At 42.4% G+C, this 22,231-nt stretch overlaps 1 protein-coding gene across 3 annotated transcripts in view; it reads right to left on the bottom strand.

The window, feature by feature from the left end:
• DENND2B (DENN domain containing 2B) overlaps nt 1–22,231 on the bottom strand; it is a 72,849-nt gene that overhangs the window by 20,156 nt on the left and 30,462 nt on the right. For 2 of the 3 annotated variants that reach the window (XM_080617401.1, XM_080617403.1), the window contains 4 exons: nt 21,481–21,550; nt 11,772–11,849; nt 7,759–7,899; nt 4,754–4,902 (listed from right to left, as the gene is read on the bottom strand). In XM_080617401.1, coding sequence (XP_080473527.1) covers nt 4,754–4,902; nt 7,759–7,899; nt 11,772–11,849; nt 21,481–21,550 — 438 coding nt within the window. The remainder of the gene's footprint in view (nt 1–4,753; nt 4,903–7,758; nt 7,900–11,771; nt 11,850–21,480; nt 21,551–22,231) is intronic. The other variant, XM_080617402.1, reaches the window with a different exon arrangement.

The following is a 22,231-nucleotide window of genomic DNA, read 5'->3' as shown; positions in this document are numbered from 1 at the left end:
TTTACAATATCTTGTAAGATACGGTAAACCCATCTAGCTCACAGCTAAGGATGGTGCACGATAAACATCTGTCAGTGGTAACACCACCCTGAAGTGTGCCCATCCCAATGCTCCTGCACACACCCAGCCCCCTGCTCTGACCCTCTCCCAGCACAGAAGCTCCCGGTGTGACCTGGCCAAGGGGCCCATCTGGTTTGGAGAAACTACAGAATTCTTACCATAGCTGGGCTGGCACAGACTCCTGGGTAAGCGAAAGCATGGCACAGAGCAGGAACAAACAAGGGGAACAGGAGGGGGCACTTCCGGAGCTGGCAGTGCCACTTGGAGAAATGCCTGGCACACCTTCACCTTGGGCTATGTTTCCAAGCTCACCTTGTACGGTTTAGGAGCATAAAACCCATTGCTATCAACAGAGATTTTTCCTTGAAGCCTATGCTCCTCCTTCACTGAGAAGTAGCTGAAGTATCTCATATAAAACCAAAAGTCACAACAATGAAAAGTTATTTTGTCTTTTACAAGGACAAGGGCTCCAAAGAAGCTTTTCACAGCTGCTAAAGCTTCATAAAGGCCGCTGAAAGGAATATTCTAGGATTTAGATCCACAGCAAAAGATGAGCCTCATTCAAACATTCCCACTGACTCTGGATGGTGTTGGACTGGACCTATATGTGAAATGTAAGAAAATTATGCTCAGAGTCCTTCACAATATAGTAGATTACAGCAGAAGTGTTTTTTATTTATAAAAAATGGGGTTATATATAACAAAGAGTCACTGACATGCCCAAGGTCTTACTTCCCCCTCTCCAAAGAGAGGAAAAGGCAAAAAGGCTATTCTCACATGGATGTATCACCTCCTCAGCAAGCCTGTCCCCAGCATAAAACTACAACAAGCAGAGAAATATTTTTCTTCCCGTGTTTGCTTTCTATTTACTTGCTGTTGCTACCTCTGTGCCTGCAGCAACACCAATGTTCCCTGAGCCTCAGAACCCACTGAATTTCCATCTACTGCCTAGCCTTTCAAACCCCAGAGGACTGCACTACACCAGCTTTCCCTTTGCAGCTGGCAGTCTCTGGTTGTTTCAGACTTGGGGTGAGCAGACAGAATGGTGGGAACACAAACAGGGGCTCCCAGCTGGGACAGGGATTGGAATTGGGAGGGGACATGCCAACTCAGCTGTGCTTTCAGCAGATGGTTAAGGAATTGGAGCTTTAAGTTACCTTTCTCTGAGTTATTCCAAGTTTCTCTATCATTATTTTTATTTCTCTGTTTTCTTCTTGACTGTTCTTGGAAAGCAAAATACTAAAAGGTCACTGGCAGATTCAAATTCATTTTTAAAGGTGAGCAAATAGCTGCAGGGATTTATTCCCCCGATTTCAAGCAGGAAAAAAAAACCAGCAACATATTGGGAAAAAAACCCAAACCCAACGGCACATATCCAACCAAGGTAACCCCACAGTCCTGTCGTTCAAAACTTTACCATTGTTTGCTCATTTCTTTCTCTGATCACTTTCTTTTTCTCCTGCACAAAGATCAAGGACTATAAATTTTCACATTCTGAGCACTATAAGAACTGTAAGTAACAATTTATTGAATGAGTCTCACTTCACTAGGCAAGACTTTCCCAAACCTGTATAATGTGTGAAATCATTTATTGCTTGGAGACCTGTTAAACAGGCAGCCACAAAACCCCACTGCATCTCATTGTTTGAAGCCTAAACCTCAACGTCATTTATTTCTAAGCTATTTTTTGGGTACATGCAGAAATCAAACCCTTGTAAAATCTTTTTAATTTCCTGCTTTCATTCTTTGGGCCCACAGACTGGACCTGTAAGATATTTCACTACTTTTTTTTTTTTCCACATTACTGGTAAACTCCTTCAGTTTCAGCCACGATGCCCATAAACAAAATTCATGTCAGACAAGGCAAAGGTTCCAAGACAGACAGTTATTAGCTCAAAGCCAGAGTGTTTCATTATAGTCTTCATCCCCATTTAAACCATGAAAATCTGAGTTAGGTATTGAATTTAAATCCACTGTCACTTTCTGCAGGCCTTTGTCAAAGGACTCATTATTAGTTTCTACTTTACAGTACTTCCAAGATCCCCATGCTGAGAGGGGATGCGCTGTGTCAAGTAGAGCTGAGTGTGCACATACAGAGCAAGACATACTCTCTGTTCTGGAGCACTTAAGATCCAACGCAGACCAGACAGAAGATAAGAAAGAGGTGCTATGTTTCCAGCATGAGTCACACAGCAGGTCAGAGAGGTTCAGAAGGACAGCTCAGGGTTCACAAGTCTTAATCCAGGGCCTTATCTACCACAACAGATTTTGTCATACTCTTTTTAAACTAAATAAACTATATGTACATAATAAAGAGTACATGTGGGTATAATAAAGTATATGAACATAAACCTTTTTATAAGAAAGGTTGTGTCCCTTCTTACAGGAGCAACCACAAAACCTCATCAGCTTCTTGGATCTGTCTGAATCCTCTCCTTTCTCAAAATACTTTATAATGGTCCCTAACTTGATGCCTTGCCCTCACAATAGAAACAACAGTTCACTGAAGAAGAGGTTTTGCAAGAGAGCAATGTTCAGCTATGTGTTTACAGAAAGGGATCTTTATCATCTCTAGTTCCTGTTGGTCCTGGTTCCCCATTTGTGTGCCAAAAGGGAGAGCAGCAGTGCTTTGCTTGTAAGCAGGACTTTCTTATCGTCTGCTGAGGCAGGTAGCTGTAAGGCTTGCATGGGCAAGCCTGAGCTGTTAGCTTCCAGTCAGGCTTGCAGTGTGTATAAAACCCCGGTTGCCTGATGAAGTCCTGAGTTACCATGAGCCCTCAACATCAGCAACATGACTATTTTCCAAGCCAGGCTGCCTTAAGCCTGTCACAGTAGGTTTAAGTGTTGCTTCTTCTCTCTGAACAGTGCCTGGAAGTGCTACATGACATCGGCTAGGCCAGCTATCCCAGAGAAATGCTCTGGGAATGGCTGCATTCTGTCCTAGCCCTCAGCTGAGGATGTCTCCTGCAGCAAGCCATCCCTGCAGTACTGTGCCTGCAGTCCACAGATCTGGGCTCGGGATATTTTGCCAAACCAGGACAGCATCACAAAAGAGTAACAGGGAACTCCAAAACAGAGCAACAGTTGACGGCAGCACAGCACAGTCCTCATTTTTGTATGTACCATTTCTGTGATTTTTCACTCAAATCACTGTGCCATTTGAAGGAACGCAGATCTGTGTCATTCTGAGTTACAGTCAGACTTGTGGGTGCCACTAATTCTGCTAAATGAGCAGTAAAATAGAAACAGACAGAACGATGTAATGAAGCATGCAATAGAAAGAGTCAGAAGGAACATGCCAACAGTTTTCAAAAGCCACCTGCCCCAATACTCATGGTGTGACTCACATATCCAGTAAAGTATTGCAGAAACCCTGGACCAGCTACACAATTCTCACCAGGAGTTTACATAAAATTAAGTCATCCCAAATGGTCATTGAAACTATGAGGTACTGACAAGGGAAGAGATGAAATAAAATGTTCCTGTTGTTCTAGACAACAAAAAAGACTGCTAAGGAAGTAACTTTATAACCTGAGAAAGGTCTGCAGCTTTAAGACATTTTCCCCTAAAGGTTGTAAAGCTTTTACTATGCAAAGTATTTTTGCTATTATATACACTGGCGGCCACTAAGTGCAGCTATTATTCCTGGCGGTCATTCAGAGAAGTTCAGGGCTGATAAAGTGTTTAACAGAGTTTGTTTGGGTAGATCCATATGAGTTTTTAACCACCCACACAGTCTTTTGTATCTTTTTAAAAGATGCTTGATGTTCCTGAGTCCAATAAATTAGGGTCTTTATTTTTATTTGCCCTCTTTCATTACGTATTGTGCCACAACAAATAACATCTTCTTTACAGTGTCCACACTTTTCTGTATGTATTACGCAAGCATCTAAACCGGGGATGATCCTTTGCTGCAGAGTAGGAGTGCAGCCTACACAGAACTTCCATTTCCTTGGTAAAGGCCATGTGGATTTGTGACCTGTTGCTTGTACGACACCTTGAGGTGAGTCAATGTCTCAGGGGACCCAGGGAGAGGAGACTGCAGTCAAAGGGCAGGGAAGTAAGAGGTACACTGAAAGGATGTAGCAAGTTGACCAAGACAGAGCTTCAGAAAGCAAATGTTTTCAGGTCATTTTGAACATGGGGAAAAATATCCAAACTTGTTGGGATGGACCATAGTAGTATTATTAACACTCCCTCTGAACAGGTTTGGTAGTGAAGGATTTGAAGCCTATCCCCATTATAAATTCTGTACTGCATTTAGCAAACTGGGTGAACTTTCAGCACCTCACTTCCCTGCCTGGCTGCGCTGCATGGCCACAAGATTAACCACCTCTGTGACAATCTCTGCTGCTATTTATGAGTACTCTGTTCCAAAACCTGAAAGAAAATATTGTTAGGACTATATTGCCTCAAAACACTGTGCAAACCTTTGCTGATATGAAGCAGTTGAGTATTGTTATTGCCATTTTACAGACGGGAAAGTAAGATAGAACAAGTGGCTTGTAGCTGGTGACTGCTAGTGAATATATGCCCCACCTGATGCAAATAACATCCATTGATGTAAAAATAATCTACATGCTCTAGTGAGAGGATCCTCACATCTGACAACCATCTAGATATCGCATAAAGCTTTTTGAATCCAGCGACAGTACAGTCCTGAATGTGTGATTCAGGTCCCTTTGCCACTTACCTGAGCTTATCTGCTACAAAAATGACACGCCGCTCCAACAGGAGAGAAGCAAAGATCCTGATGATCTGACGAATGCTGAGGCACTTGAAAAGGCATTCAAAGTCCACGTGCTCCAGGCGCGAGTCCATGGGCCGCCGCAGCTCAATGACCTGAACACATCCAACAAACATCAGTCAGCATCACTGGCCAGGGCTGACAGCACGAGGGCACTCAGCACCCCAGCCCGGGCCCTCCAGCACTGCTTCATGCTTTTCTGTTGGGGAGATGTAGAGAACAATCCCCATCCTCCTTCGCAAACTGCGGCTGAAAGCACGGCACTCCAGAGAAATGGCATATTATACAATTCACAGTGAAGTCAGTCTTCTTCCCAGAATACAGTTGAGCACATTAAAACTACTGCCATTTCTGAGGAAAGCCCCCTGTCAGAGATGTACAGCTTGGCTGAGTCAACAGTATGAAGCAAGTAACAAACTGAGAACACTGGAACCGAAAGCTTACATGGTCAAAGCTGCCATAAAGACAAGGTAGATCCAGTTATAAACTTAGCTAGCAATTCAAATTTACATCCAGATAGCAGCCAGGGACTGAATTTAAAGACCAGGCAAAATTTAAACCCAAATTACTTCATTTACACTGTTCTATGATGCATAATTCACTACATAACGGTTAAAGCTTTTCTTTTTGTCACAAAGATATGTACATATATATACTTAACTGGGGAGTCAGGACAAGGCCTAGATGGTGACTTGTGACATCCCTTTAAAGTCTAATTTTCATACTTCAGCCATGACCTCAGGCCCTCTCCTTCCTTTTCTCAAATGCGTTTTGCTTGATTCGTTTATTATATCTTCCTTTTACTCTGCAACTGACATGCTCAGATGTGGAACTTGAAGGCAGAGGACAGAAAAAAGAAGAGGGAAAAAAAACCATGAAGAAGAGAGTAGCAGAGGGAGAAAAATATGAAGTGCAAGACAGCAAATGATGAACTACTGAGGAATCTGAGGAAACAGAAGGGAAAAGGTAAAAGCTGGCCAACTTGAAGCTGTGTTGAAATCTCTGAAGACATATTAACAGGAACATATATACATCTCCTTCTGTCCAGACGTCCCAAAAGCACTGTCACTTTAATGCTTTAGACTGCTTTTAAGTTTTCAGGCACATGACACCACATTCTATGAGCATACTGTATTGAGTTTAAACTGAAGTAATTCTTACAGAATTCCTCACAAACACACTGTTTTAAAGATATGATCAAGACCACAGCATACTGGAAACAAAACCAGTTCATACCAGTATAGTTGCACTATTCTTTGTGATCAGTAACAAAGGACTGTAAAAAGAAAGTCACCGTTAGAGCAGTATTTGTGTACAGATTTGACTTTTCTAAGCTTGAAATACAGGAATGTTATGGTGCCAGAGTATTAGATACCCATTACTCAGCTGTTGTCCCAAACAGCAGTAAGAATCAGACTGCAGAGTGGTGGTGTTCCATGATTACCTTCTCAAGGAATGCTGCCTGCCTACCTATTTCTCATATTCAGTAAAGATGCCCACTTCCATTCCTTAGCATTTGGGTTGCAAGCTCGAATCACATTTGTGTGCCAAATCACGAGGAGCTGGTTTTACTGCAAAAATTCCAGCGCTAAAATCTCGCTGCGGGGTAGGATGCAATGCAAGTTACGGCAGCTATTACAAATGCCATGGATGTTTTCTGTTGCCTGGTAAAGCCTTCTGCTTCAGTCTGTTCATCACAAAGAAATATACTGTCTACATCCCAATTAATCATCGTCTTTGTTTAGGTCAGAGTAGCCACAATGGAAGGACAAGATTCTGTTCCTAATTAAGCCAGAGCATTCCATTTAAATAACAAGTTTGTACTAGCATAACAGAGAGCAAAGCTCAGCCAGAAGAGAGTTGTTTGTTTGTTTGGAATTATCTCAATGTTTTTCTCTGGGAGAGTTCAGAAGCTTGAGCAGAAGACAGAGAAGTTGCAGATCCATGGTTCCCAGATATATTCACATCCAGACAGCATTATCAGATCTTATCACTGTTATGCCAATCAGCCTTTCAATTTTCTTTGCTTCTCCAGAAGAAAATGCTTGCAACTTAAACATGCCTTGCAAGTCACTTATACAAGGAGCCCTTTACATTTCATACCGACTGACATTACAGGCCCACTCCATGGAAGTCAGTGGCATTACAATTGGAGAAAATATGATTCAATGTATAAACAGTAATAGTCCTGTAAAACTAACCCTAAGGAGTGTAAAATAAGTCTAGAGGGGAATTTTTCCTGCTTGCACTAACTGGGCCAAATTCTGTTCCTATCTGCAGTAATTAATTTCCTCTATATGCTTGCCCATGTGAGCGGAGCTATTATATACTTACATAAGGACATGCAGAGAGCAGAATTTGACACGGCAAAGGGCTAGCAAGCCTCAAGTTCCAAAAATCTTTTTAAGCAAGGCATCAACATTGCAACTTTCCAGTAAGGCGTATGTTGTATAATGCTAGGCTTCTAGCTACATAAGTCAGTAACAGAAGGAAATTAAATCTATTATATGTGCACACACACACACAAAAAAACTTTTATATGATATGCTTTTCCAAATATAGACTATTTTGAGGGCCACTTAAATGATATTTACTGCCAAAAAGAGCCATTTAAACACTGCTGGTCACTCCTCCTACTAAGGCCAGGACTAGCAATAATGAGGTTTGCAATAACAACCAGCTGCTGGACTGTGCAAGTACAGTCAGCATGGGAAACAACTTTATCACTGTGATAAAACCCAGCAACACTGTAGTTCATTACTCACACCAGGCCAGGCATACTAAGACATTTGTGTTGTGGTTTCTTCTTAAACACAACTTATTAATAAATGCAACAGTGATGCAGCTCCTGAACTGCTCATTTTGGAGGCTGTGCCACCTCACATGCCTTGCAGCATCCATGTCTCCTCCTGTTTTGATTTTGCTGTTTGATGTTTACAGTTGGTTTTTACCTCATTTCCAGCTCCAGGCAGAAAGGTTTTGACTTTGATTGTCTTTCCAGGTGCAGGAAAAGGAGATTCCATCAGACTCCTCATAAATGGATAAACCAGGGCAGCAGATATTCCCCTTCTCCTTTCAACCTCATCCAGGATCTGATCCATTAGTAAGACATAAGAGAGAAAGAGACAGAACAAGTCAGCACCACATACACTTCTGAAGCATCTTTTGACCCACATGTGCCTGAACACATGGCAGATATAATTCTCCTCTGCCATGCATTTCTTCACTACCATTAAAGCCACAGGATTTGATTGTACTCTGAAAATGGTTTTCTAGTTACAAAAAGAAGCCTGTTTGTGAATGCAGTTAACACAAAGACAAGGAAGGAATAGCAAATCTGGAAAGGAGAAAGAAGACTCAGCACAGCAAAAGGAATCTATATTGTTGGGATTTTGCCTGAACAACAGGGTGAGGAAAAGGTCAAGAAAAACCCCATGATCACAGGACAGGTCAGCATCACGTCTCAGTGGTATATCTTGAAATTTGTATTAAGGAGATACACTTTATTCTGTCTTAGGCACCTCTTCTATTTCAACCTGAAGGGCAGGAAAAGGCCAGATCAGCAAGAAAAGCAATCCTGCCACATTGTGTTTCCAGCAGAAGTCCACCAGGAAAGAGCTTCTGGAAGAATCCTGGCTGTGTCAGCAGCAGTTACGTCTCAGTCTATGCTGAGCTGGAGCCAGCCACAAACAGCATCATGAAGCATGCCCAGCTGTTTACGCTGAGTGCCTGCATTAAGGTCATTTTACTGGTTGACATGATATAGAGCAGGCAATGTAGTTTTGAAATAAGCAGATGGAACTTCTTACAGATAGAGAGGACTATTATTTTCTTCTCTCTGGTCACATGGACCAACATAAATTAGATCACAGCTAAGTCTTCCCACATTAGACAGACCATATAGATGATAAAACTAAAGAAGACGAGAAAACAAGCTTCAAAGCAGTTAGTGTTTTGACCTGAAATGGTGATCTTTTAACCACTACTCAAGAGCAAAAGGCCATACAAGAGTTAGTGGGTCTGAGGTATTTTCCATTGTTTCTCTTGGAAATGCTTTTCACTGAAACAGAACATTAAAAGATACTTAAGCACAAGCTGGTGACCTACAACGGTAGCTAGTGACACCAAATGCCAACAGAGGCATTTGCTGGTGCGTAGTTTCCCCTTCCTCCTTGCAACATAGTGAAGACCTAACTAAAGCAAAGCTGACCCTATATACGTAACTTGCATTCCAGTCCATGGAAGTGGCAGATAGCCATAAATGAAGATATCAGTTTCATTCTTGATGTAATTTGCAGCTCAATGACTATCCTCACCAAAACCAAACCAGCTGCCCAAACAGGAAGTAGTAATGAACCAAGGCTATGCCCTGGGTCCTTTAGTGCTCCTACACACTGCCAGCATGCAGTTATAATATGCCTAACACAAAATCTCCTTTTCTGCAGTCATTATTTGCTGCTTCATGTTGCTGGAGCTGGGGGCCCTCTGTGTGTCATATCCCTGTCCCAACAACCCTCACAACACAAATAAAAAGGAGTAGTTAAACTGTATAAAAATTGAACAGAGATCTCAGGAGATAAAATGGTCAAAAACATCTGTTGAAACCATGACCAAATGAACTGGCTGGAAGTAAAGATATCTGTGGTTCTCAAGCCTGTTTTAGCAGTAGGTATAATAACGGTGACCATAAAAGGCTTTGAGGAAGATGAAAATAATGCAGGCTATCAGAAACATGATGCTAAATATTTTAAAACAGAGGACTCCTTTTGCTTTTCCGATAAATAATTTCCAAGGTTTAATATCTCATTGTCTTTCATCACTTGCATTTTTTTGTAAAGACAACTGTTTCTTGTTTTGACTAATTTGATGCAGTGCACTGATGATTGTTTTCCTCTCTTTCACTGGATTTATCTATTAGGACAGCCCAGGATCCTCTTACTAGGCTGGAAGAAGAGACTGTCTCAGTTTTCAAGAACTTCTGTCACCATCCAGACCACATCAATCTCCAAAACCAAGAGGGATGCTAAGACTCAAACTCTGCCTCTTCCATTTAACAACTGTTTCATCTCTCCAACCCATTTCCAAATGCAGTGCTTAGAGTGTGTGCTAAAGAGCCTTGCTAAATCCAGCCCAGGGCTGGAGTCAGCTCTGCATGCTGCCAAACACCCTTCTGCCACATCAGGCGACAGGTGACAGTAGCACTGTTGACAGACTCCAGTACAGATAGGGTCCTTTTGTGGCCCATGAGCCAATGAGTCGAAAAAGAGTGCAGGTTTGTTACAGCCCTGTTTGATAAGAAACTAAGTGGGAGCCCTCCTTCCTGCACTGAGCAATAATTTGAGGGCTGTGTTACCAAGGCCTGCTTGCCACAATGCTTGGGAATAACCCCAGCTGAAGCCAGTGAAATCACACTCACCTGCCAACCTTAGGTTCACTTTGGTTGCGAAAAACAAAAAGAAGACACTTTTTTCAAGTTAGAATGAACTGGGAAAGCAGATCATTTGCAGTTTTGGTGCAGTGACCTTGTCTGGCTTCATACCTCAGCTGCAGTGATACTCGGTTGTAAGGAGGACAGTTTGGTTTTTTTCCATTTTTTCCCCTCTCCCAAGTTTTCTTTTGAAAATTAGTGCACTATCAAAATTAGATAAAAGCATAAAAGCAAACTAAGAGCCTCAGGACATGTCTCCATATCACAAGTTTGGTGAGCTGTGTTATCTTCCCAGAACAATGCATTCCATTTCATAGATATCTGTGTTTGGATATATATTTTGCCTAAGAGACACTGTTATGAACCCTTGATTTCAGAGCTTTATGAAAGACGTCAGAAGCAGAATTGCTACTATTGCAACTATTGCAAGCCATTGTTTTTCTTCATACAAGATTTGTGTTAAAGTTTTATCTAGAAAAGCTTGAAACCTGCTTTAAAGATAACATTCTGTATGATTATTAGTTCACATGAATAATACACTATGATTTTATTAACTTCAATGATTTACATGTTCTTTTCAGCTTTATTCCTATACAAATAAACACAATAAAAAAGTCTATGTAAGTTCTGTGAGATTTTCCCATATCTGAAGTGAAAATCTCTGGCAAATTAAAATGACATCTCTATGAACACTATCGAAATTGGGAAAGGGGAAGGCAGCCATTTGATTTTACACATATCATAGTTCTCCACAGATGACCAGCAAATCCTGTATGGTACTCTGAGATACCCACTGGGTTTTACAGGACATACTCTCAGAGGACTAGGAGGTCCTGACAGCCAGAGAGATATTTCAAATGGTAATCAATCAAAAATGTTTCTAATAGTTAATTTTAATAAATTCTTGCCTTACAAAAGAAGAATTCTTGTGGCTCTGGAGCTGACTGGCAGTTAACTGTTTCTGCGGCTATTCAATCCCCCCATATAGCTGCAATGTCCTGCTTACTGTCTCAAAATTCTTGTGTCAAGAAATGTATTATTTAGGTAAACCCTATCAGCATACAATGCAGCTTTGGATTCACTAATATGGAGGACAATTAAAAGATTATCCATGCTTTCCTAGCCTCCTAGGATGAAAAATCATGTCAACAGAGTTAAGCATATAGAATTCACTTATCAAATAATCTTTTTGCTTAACTTCATCATTCCACAGGGTATTGGAGTAAAAGTGGTACTGGCCCATCATTCAAGCTGTGGATGCCAAGAATTACAACTCAGCACAGAAAGGCTTTAGAAAACAATGGAAAAACCTTCAGTCAGCCAGATCATACAGACACCCAGATGTTTTTTGAATAAAGTTCTGCCTCAGCCACAGAAGGAATAAGACATTCTTTGATGAACCCAATAATAGGGATGGAATATCCAAAACAGCAACTGTAAAATAGAGTTATCTCCCATCAAAGGAAGAAATTCTTCTCTTCTGGTTCATCACTGCGGATGTGTCTCAGTAAACACTCACATTAAAAATCTCCTTACCTTGGAAAATAAGTCAAAGCACCCCAGCCGGCTGATGACACAGTAAACTTCAGGTAGGCGAGGGCCTTTTCCACTTGGCTGATAACAGTAAAAAGGAGATTGAAATAAGATATTAGTTTGGAGTCATAAGGAAATACACTTCTCTCTGATCACACAGTTGGCCATCATGTGACACCTTTCACTATCCATTTCTCCATCAAAATAGCTACGCTTCGAAAAGCATTGTGTTTCTTCCATAAGACAGGAAACTAAAAAGTGTAAATAGTGCTTATCTGCTTTGGAAATCGCAGCGCGTTGGAGCTGTATTCCAATACTACTCCAGCTTGCAGCCATAAAAGCACATTTAACTGTGACTGTAACTCATGCTATCATCGTCCTCTGCTGCTGCTGCAGCACAAGGAGTGGGGCTACCCTGGGGCCATGTGCTGGAAGATGAGAACTACAGTACTAGTTATGATGGCTTTAGCTCCCCACTCACTCCATGATGTTCAGAGAGAGTTCAACTTACAGAAAGCAACCACATAGACCTAAAAAAAGGCAAGCCGCACAAGCTAAATCGTTAACTTCCTCAGGTTAATGCATGATAAACATCAAACTCTTAAACACTAGAAAGTATGAATCAATGATATGCATCCCTCCTCACCACCACCATCCCCCCCCCAAAAAAAAAACAACCACTGTAAAGACCATCCTCTATAACCATGCTATTGAAGCTATTTCCTAGAGAAGCATACAGTTTAAATAGGTATGACTGATGTGTATTCCCTCAGCATACTGGACTCTGCAACCCTGCCTATACTTAGACAGTAAAGGCCCATCGGCACTGTCTATGAAGGAAGGGTACAGCCACTGGCTGGATTCAGCTTGTTTACTGGAGAAGAAGTAGAATTAGGTCAATGCTGAGCACTTGAGTAAAACCATCCTCACTGGCAAGGTCCTCAGGGCAGAGAGCTGGTCTGCCTGTGTCCTGCATGTGTACAGCATGCACAGACGGCAGTGACATCCATGCGTAGCAGCTTCCCACTGTATTTTTAATAAGCTGCAATGCAACATTCCTGCTTTGTGTAGTTGCAGCTAATTGCACCTGATCAGCAGGTAAACACTTCCTAGGGGCTGTTATTTTAAAAAGGCAGTTTGTTGACTTCAGATGTCGTCACATGTAGTCCCAAGATACAATACAGGCAAGTCCTGGTCTTGCCTCAACCAGGAGCTATCTATGTCCATCAGCACAGAACTGCTGCAGGTACACTAGCAAACCCCAGTACCCAGCAACAAAAAGCTGGAAGTAGGGTATGAGACAACAGGCAAGGCTGACAACTTCCTTGTGCAGCGTGCTTGTGCAGCATGGAGTGAAGAGTGGCTCTGAAAGAATCACTTGGCATCACAGCCTCTTTGTGCAGTTGTACATTACTGGTATACAGCAGTGACAGAATGCTCTCCATTAATAATGACTGATAAAGGAGCTCAGTCACTGTTTCCATCAACTTCTGCCCACTTGTACATATAGCCAAAGTGGCTGATCATCTCCTCTGTATCCACATAGGCAGCCAGTATATTTTTGTCTTTGTCTCATCATTAGACTCGGCTGATACAGTGATTAACTTCACCATGGTGTGTTTGACATTTACATGCCACACAGATGTCAAATCAAGAGAAACTGAGGGGTAGCTGTGTTTTTTAAATGTGAATATTGCAATCTAGACTTGGGCAGTCAGCAGGTGTCTGCCTGTTACAATAAGGACCACAAAAAATACTAAAGCTAAGTGAATACAGATGAGTCTATTTCTGGATCCAAACCTGCTCACTACACGTCACATCTCTGAAAAAGCAGAGCCCTTTTTTGTCCATATTAGGTATAAAACCCTTTCTAAAGGCACTGAGTGATTATATCAAGCATGTGGGACTTTGGTTAAAATCATTGTGTCAAATCTGCAGGAATGCCGAAACCATGCCAGGAGCCTTGGATAGCTCCCAACCAAAAGCTGTCTCACTGAGTGCCAGTAAAAACATCACATTCCTGGGTCATCTATAAGACCAGAAACAATAACTGCTTAGCTCTTACTCAAAGATTCGCCTTTATGAAATACCGTTGCTCCCAAACATTTTAAAGGCTCATGTCTCTGAGAGCTGGGATTCTTCCCTCTTCACACTCATCGTATAGGACATCCTTTCCTGTTATTTCAGGGACCTTTTCCTGCAAGCAGCACAGCCTCCCAGATGCACACAGATCAAAGAGGCAGAAAGCAAAAGCCTCAGGCAGAGCCACTCTGAGGGGCAAGACTTCTCAAATTTCTAACACTGGCAACTCTTCACATAACTTCCCCTCTCAACCACTAGTTTGCACCTCAAAGATGGATGCAAAACACCTGTTTATTGTGCTTTAGTTTGCTTCTTTCCTAGTAAAACATCATACGGGAGATGACTCTTCTCACTTCTCTGCCTGGACTCATCTCTCTTCACTTGGGCACAGGATGGAGACTTGGGGACAGGGTCTGGCCAACAGTAATGGTTTAACCTCCTCTTTTCCCAGAAGAGAGTGCTTCCAAGTTGCAGGCTGTGCTCTACAAGGTAGCTACAAAGCCTTGGAGTCATGTCCTCCAGAGCTCACTCTTCCCCAGGATGAATAGGTCCAATTCAGGCAGCTGTATGGTAAAGTAGCATAGATGAGAGGCATCTGAGTGACTCTGCCTTGTTGTACTGCATTCCTTCTGGAAGAGGGATGAAGGGGACGATGTTTTGTTTTGTTTTCAGTTTGTTTTTATGGAGACAAGGATATTTTCAGCCTTAGTCCAGTATCAGGAATGAAAATGTTAATGAGTTTTGTTGATAACAAGACAGTTTCCCAAGAGGATGAACATGAGATGACAAGAACCTGGCTACACGATGGAGCAGACAAGATCTGCATCAGGGCTGGTCTGCAAGTGGCTAAGGACAGTCTTTTTTACAGTGAATGTAATCTGAAGTTCACTGACTAAAGCCCACTCCAAAACCTGCTTTGGCGGGAGAAACAAAAGGCATTTGCTCCAAAAAATAAGCCTACCATTTTTCTGTTTCAAATCACACCTCCCTGCCCATTTGCCTGAAACCTAGGGGAGCCTTCAAAAATCTCCTAATCTGGCATAGCACTGAGAGTCCCTGAGATACTGCACACGTCCGCTTTTAAAGCAAGGCAGGCTGTCCATGTGGTGCCCATACTCACCAGCCATTCAGACACACAACACAGGGGTATGAATGTTTTTAAGATATTGGGGAGGCTGTGGGGTATCGGGAAAGTTCCTGGATTCACAGCTCCAGAAATAACTGGAGAATGCCAGCACCAGCATGTTGACACCAAGAGGAAGCAAAGCAGTGGGGACCAAACACAGTATGTTTCCTCCTGGATTTCTCCTACTAGCTTCTCCTACCTACCTGAGGATATACTGTGTGGAGAGGAAAGGCAGCAAAAACAGGCATACCAAACAGCAAGAAAGACGAACAGGCACCATAGTCCCACCTGCCACCTCAAAGAAGCAGGACTGCAGCAAGAAACAGATCAGCTTCAACATGAAAACTCCAGAAAATCTGTGCCCCTTCCTGCCCAAAATGGGACAGGACATCTCACCTGAGATCTTCTAAATAATTCTTCAGAGAGCAATATTAGGAAAACCAGAGGGAGCAGTAAGGGCTGCCCCAAGGCCAGATGAAAAAGGGCCATCAAAAATGCACAACAGCAGCTGAGTTTCCTAAAGGAATTGGCCTTTGAAAGGCACATGCGTTAGCTCTGCGTAAGCCTCTAAAACCTGGGACTCCCTTTGAGACCAGAATTGTACATGCTTCAATTGCAATTAGCCCTAAAAAGAGCAATGATCATGTAACAGAGACAGTACACAAAAATATTTAACTCTAAATGACAATGCAATTGCCATTTTCACACACCCATTGTGTGTTGTTTGTTCTCTTCTGCAGAAGAGTGAAAAGGACACTGTTCTTATCCTACCTGGTTCTAGGACCATTTTGATCTTGGAACAATGAAAGATGTAGATTCAATCCAAAGCTTAAGCAGGGAAACACGGTATTCCTGAATAACCTCCCAGCACATTTCTCCTGCTCAGTCATATTAGTCACACACAAGCTGATGGGGTGCATAGCTTCAATGGATGATATCGAGAAGATAGAGGAGATGCCTCCCATGAGCATTTTTCTGCATATACTAGATAAGGCTTAGCGGTTTCAGAAAGAGATATAGACATACTGAAAACCCATCAAAGTCCCTTCTTGGGAAGTCTGCTGTTTTGTTACTGGCTTAATTTAAACAGTTATAGACCTCAGCAGAGGCTGAGAAATAGGTTTGCAGGGTATTTTGTCAGGTCGGATCACCACTCCTTTAAACTCTCTTAAGCCTAACTAGTCACATCCTCATAGCCACACAAGCACTAGCCCCACCAGCAAGCCAACATACCCAGAACAGAGATGTTCCTTAATGCTGTCAGCAATCAGAACAATTCAAATGTTAGGAGCCTAAAATGAATATGTCAGTCACAAGCCAGCTGCTGTGGCAACTCCTGATTGCTTGTTAGGAAAAATCCAAATTCAAACCATGAGAAAACTGTGGGTGTTTTAAATCCAAAATTTTGTCTTAAAGTCATCTTGTTATATGTGAATCATTAGCTTTTAATGCCAGAGCATCCAATGTGCACAGGGCTGTCAAAGGTGCTTGGGGGGAAGCAGGATGAAGGGAAGGAAGCAAGGGGAAGGAAAGGTTTTCCAATGAGATTTTTTCAGTTCCATAAACATCAGTCTTCATCCCACAAAAGTTGCTTTCACAGTGTAACGAATTCTCTTCTCCTGCCCCAGCAAATGCAGGCTGAACTACTCCCACCTAACAACTGGTTTTCGTTTTAATGTCCACACTTCATGTTCAGGCACCTGCTCCTTCACTGACTCCTGGGGCTGTCTCATCTTAGCCTAGAAAAGTGGTGGAGGAGCATTTTTGATGTGAAGAGGAAGAGAGAGATAAGACAGGGCGAAACAGACCCTGAGAGTTTTAGTCTTATTTACGCAAGTACAAAGTTACCAGTCAAGAAATCCTGGCATTGTCAGGCTTTCTGCTCTAAGAACTGGGTCTTCTCAGATATCTCCCTTATATGATTACTATGTGTGTCTCCTATTGTTCCCATTAACCAGCTGCAGCAAAGAACTGCAGGACATTGTTTTGAGGATGAAGCATCTTATACTCCATTATTGCCCCACTAGCTGTAACTGGCACCCCACAGCATCTGCAGCAACTCTCACAGCAGTAAAGCCCAAGATGCTCATGAAAAGCCCATAAAGAACAGCTTACATGGTATGACTCCCTGAGGACAGGGACTGGCACAGCTGTGAATCCCTGCCATAAGGTCACTGACAGCCCAGGCAGCTGAGCAGCTGCACTGGATTCAAGCATCTCCTAAAGGATGATGTCTCTCTGGCTGTCTACACCCTTTTTCTGGGCTGCAGAGATCATTCATGGCCTCCCAGTAAGGAAAGTTTTGCAGATTTCCTAATCCTGGTGGGTCTTGCAGCTGAGGCTCTGTCAGCAGAAGCCCACTGACAAAGTCCCTGTTTTCACCACTGTGCTCCTACTCACACAAGCCTATGGGGTTGCACAGATAAAGAGCTAAGACTTCAGACACAACCTTTAGAAGGCAATTTTTAATGTATTAAATCAAGGCAATTAGTAAAACGAAATTATACACTAAGCCAAATTAAAAATCTGTATTTTACAAGGAACACTCAGCTTCACCCCTTTTTGTTCCCTACTCTGTGCTCCTGCTGTTCCTGTGCTCTTGCTCTCCCTTCTGCCCCTATCCAGGTTGCTGTCCCATAGGACTGGGGACATTGTAATGTCCACTGGAGAGGGCTTTGACTGGCGGGGTGAGGCTAAGCCCTCAGCAGGACCTGCTCAAATTATCTTTGCTGCTGCTATGTGCATATTGCAGAGCCACAGCCCCAGAACTGCTCCAGAAAAGAGCCTAGCAAGTTGATGGCTTAATTAGCATGGAAAAGAAAGTTAAATTAATCTGAGTTATTAAAGAAAAATGTCTTATTGTCTTATTTGCAGCAAAATGTCTTAGTAGTGAGAGTTGATATCTCTACTTTATATAGGCCCATTTCCTTTTGCATGAAGACGCATACTTCTCACATCAAGTCACTAGGAAAGCTGTTACAGGATTGCCTTGGAGGTATCAAGATGTAACTGGAAACTTGCTATCTATGGAAGCGCATATTGTTTGCTGTGGTACAATAGGTTACATTCCATTCTAATCCCATTCCAAAATGAAACAAAACAATATGAATACATATAAAGGGGATACTGCACAGGATTTGCAGTGCAAACAGAACATAATTGTCACTGTATCCTTTGAGGTAGTTTTTCAGAGTTTTAGCACACACACCCCAAAAAGGGGGTGTGGAAGAATGCGAAATCTGAAGGCAGAAAAGAAAAAGTAGAGCAGTTTGTTCATATCACAGCACGCCAAAGGAGAGCAAGGCTGACAAAAAGTAATTGTTTCATAAACAAAGGACTCGGAGCACCAGCCTCCACAAAGACACAGGTAGCCATCCCCCCAGGATCGGGCTGGTTGGCCCATCCAGCCATGGAGCTGAGGACTGCCAAGTGCTCTGGAAGGTGTGACACCTCCAGCTGGGTATTACAAGAGCATTGCTCGCCAGGACAGCTGGGGAATATTTTCTGAGGAATTAGCCTCACAGCAGTTGGCTTGTCTTGAAGCAGAGCAGTTTGTAATAATTTTAGGGTCTTCTTATGGCTCTATATTATACACTGTGGCCCCACCTTTCTCTAATGCTTGCCAAAAACTGCATGTAGTACCCAAATTAAGGTTGTTCGGATTGGATTTGACAGAACTTGTTGGTCAGGAATGGGACTAACCGGAGGAGATGCCATGTGCTCCTGGACATCAGAGCCACCCTAACTGGATCTCTCAAAAACTGCTCAGGAAACTGAACACCCAAATACAAAAATGTGTTTTAGAGCCCAAGCCTCTGGCATACAAACAGTGCCTGCAGAATTTACCTGCTCCTCATTGCTGTACAAATTCTTATTTGCATATACAAGATCAAAAAGCATGGATGTGACTGCAAACAGAAATGCCACACTGAGGTACGCGTCAGTGAGGGTAATTCCACCCATGCATCAACATTTGCAGAGGACAAGAAACTGTTGTGCTTTGTGAGCACAACTGAACCCTATGGAGAAGGCTTTTCAGGTAACAACCCCAATTCCACCATTTCTCCCAGCAGGACAGGAAGAGGTTGCAGGATCCAAACAACAGTAGATCTTTGCTACTTTTGCTGTTTCCTCAGATGAAGAAATGTTGAGATGTTCCTCTGCAGCTTCCAAAATCTTCTGTCTTTCTAAGCCTCAGACTGCACCAATTTTGCTCTCAGAAGGCCCCAGAGAGGAACAAACTGGTAAAGTACAGGAGCATACCTCCAAGGGTAGGTTGTACCAGTGAGATGACACGTCAGCTTCTGCATGTTGGGTTTTGATACCAGATGAAACATCCTGATTTAAGTGATCTCCAGCGACAGCAGCAGATCAGCTTTATAACTAGATTTATGATCATTAGCTAGACTTAAAAAGTACTTATTTTTCACATTTTTAAATTATACTTTGCTATATGGTTGATTGAATTTTACCATAGCCAAAAACAATCTCCAAAAACAAAACACAATTTATATGAAAGTATGTAGTATTGATTTAATTCTGTTCCCAGTATTTCCTACTATGCTAACATATCTTCTGCACCAGGTGAAACTCAGTGTTCTATTTTTATGTTGCCTTTAATGAAGGGTGGATTTCACTGAGCCTTAAGTGAGTTTAAAAAAACCCTATGGTAGTCCTTCACTGACAAGCTAATTCAACATTCCTGTGCATACTTCTTTTTTATTGTTGCTGATTATTTCAGTCTCAATCTGGTCCAGGATCAACTGTTTTGCATTTCACAAATGTAAGCTCTGTGCATGATTCTTAACTTGCCAATGTTCTCAGAAATATAAAAGTCTTATACCACCTTTACCTGATGGTGAAAACATTCCATAATTTAATTCTAGCCAACACTTTCTAAGGTTTTGTTATTTTTTTCCAAATATACCTTATTACCCTTTTAAATGACCTCACATTAAAAAGTAATTGAATTGTACTGCTGCCTTACATCTTGTTACGCTTGTTTACACCAGCAAGGACACCTTCTAGGTGCTCCTCTTGCTTATCTCTGAATCGCCCCCTGACCAACCCCAGATCTACTGCAGCAAAAGCCTTCACTGACATTTTGTTTTCATCTATAAACCGCATTGTGGCCTACACTTACACACTGTGTTATACAGAGTCAGTCTCTGTGATGCTACCTGTGGCAAATACCGCCCACAGAACTGATAAACAAGTTTTCTGTTATGTTAGTTTAAAAGAAGCTTTTTACAAATAGAGGAACCACACACAGCAAAACCTCCCAGATAGAGCATCTGCTGTCTGCACGACAAGAAGCTTTACCATAGACAAAGAGCAGGGTCAGGTACAGGCAGCGCACAGGGTGGAGGTTGCTGTTCTAATGACAGCAAGTCGCTCTGTCTATTGAAGGCCACTGAAGGCTACTGAAGGCAGGTGTGCCTGCTTGGGCAGATGGGAGATCATGCCAGGAAGGGAAGAAAGGAGAAAGTGCCAGTGTCACTTTCTTTTAGAAAGGAAGTACTATTTACAATCTGCAATGCTGCTGCAGACATTTATTTTGCAAAGATCACACAAAAGGCTCCTGCAGAATCCCATACCTGTATAAGCGCTCCAGCCAAGTGTAGACAACTGTCATGTGAACAGCACAGGAGCTGTGGCTCTCCACCTGGTCACTCACAACCAGCTCCAAACCTATCTGAGAGGTGATGAGCACAGGCTAGTGCAGGAACAACCAACTGCTTTATGCTTTGCTGCCATCCAGTAGGTCTGCAGGACAGACAGCATAATCCCTGTTTGCACTGTGCTTCACTTGCCTTAATACACTTTGTAGCCTTTGTACAGTCATTCCCTCAACACACACACACTGCCATGCTCCCAGTTTATCAGGTGACCAGTGATTTTCCAGGTGATGAGATAAAAGTGTTTGATAGTCTAAATCTTGTCCTCGACTATCCCTGGTCATGAGAACTGAAAAGGAGCCTGAGGACCTAGACTTCCCAGCACTAGCACCAGCTTATTGCATGGTCCTGAGCAAATAGTTACGGTGGCATGCTCTCAATCGTTGCTGTCCTCCAACCTGGCAGGGTGGCTTATTTAACTTACTTCATGGACCTGCTGCAGACTGATTAGGCAGTGCTGGCAGAGTTCTTGGGAGACGTAAGCAGCTGTCCAGGAGACAAACACTACTCACAAATGTTTAGAATAACACATTTGCCTTTGTTTGCAGTGTTGTAGTATTTCTGATTCTGCTTGAAAGCACGTAATATAAAGAATTCAAAAAGTAAGTGCTCACACAGGAAACTTCACATTCTTATGAATTTTCTACAAGATGGGATGCTCTTGATTGAGACAGCCATTACAAATTATTTACTCGAGCTTCCAAATTTCACAGTGAGTAACTCCATTTTCTTTTAAAACCATGAGAGACCCTTCACAGTTCAGACTACAGTTTTGAAATATTGTTTAACAGAATTATGCGTTTCGAGACGAAGCTGATGTACTTACCAACAACCTCCTGCAATAACCAAACCGCCGACTCCCATCTTCCCCAGTCAGCATGAAAGAGAAGGTCTCACTAGAAGAAAATAAATTGCCCAGGTCTTAGTGTCAGAACTACAGTATAGCTATGAGACAAATCATCTAGAAAGGGATACTGCTTTATCCAGTCAGAGGTTCTACCCACTGGAGGGTCTTCCCTCCCTCTGCCCATCATCTGGAAATACTCTGTGGACAAATTCAATCAGCTGTAGGGCAAAAATATCTGCATAACTGGGGACAACCTAGCTGTCTTCTTGTAAGAAGAGGTGGGGGCTGGATTTCAGTGACATGGCAGCCTCTTTTACTGCAGAAGGAGTGCAAGAAGCAGATTTGGAGGGCACTATTCAAATGCTGTATCTCCCTTAACTTTTAGTAGATCCTGTCTTTGGACTGTGCTTTGTTCTTAAAGAGAGAATCATAGAATCATAGAATAGTTAGGGTTGGAAAGGACCTTAAGATCATCTAGTTCCAACCCCCCTGCCATGGGCAGGGACACCTCACACTAAACCATGCCACCCAAGGCCTCATCCAACCTGGCCTTGAACACCGCCAAGGATGGAACACACACAACCTCCCTGGGCAACCCATTCCAGTGCCTCACCACCCTCACAGTAAAGAATTTCTTCCTTATATCCAATCTAAACTTCCCCTGTTTAAGTTTTAACCTTAGATTCTCCAAGATTAGAGAAAATTTCTAATCCAGAAACAACACAGATTT

The sequence above is a fragment of the Psittacula echo genome (assembly GCF_963264785.1).
Source record: "Psittacula echo genome assembly, chromosome: 5".
Classification (NCBI taxonomy): domain Eukaryota; kingdom Metazoa; phylum Chordata; class Aves; order Psittaciformes; family Psittacidae; genus Psittacula; species Psittacula echo.
This window is presented reverse-complemented; position numbering and strand designations above follow the sequence as displayed.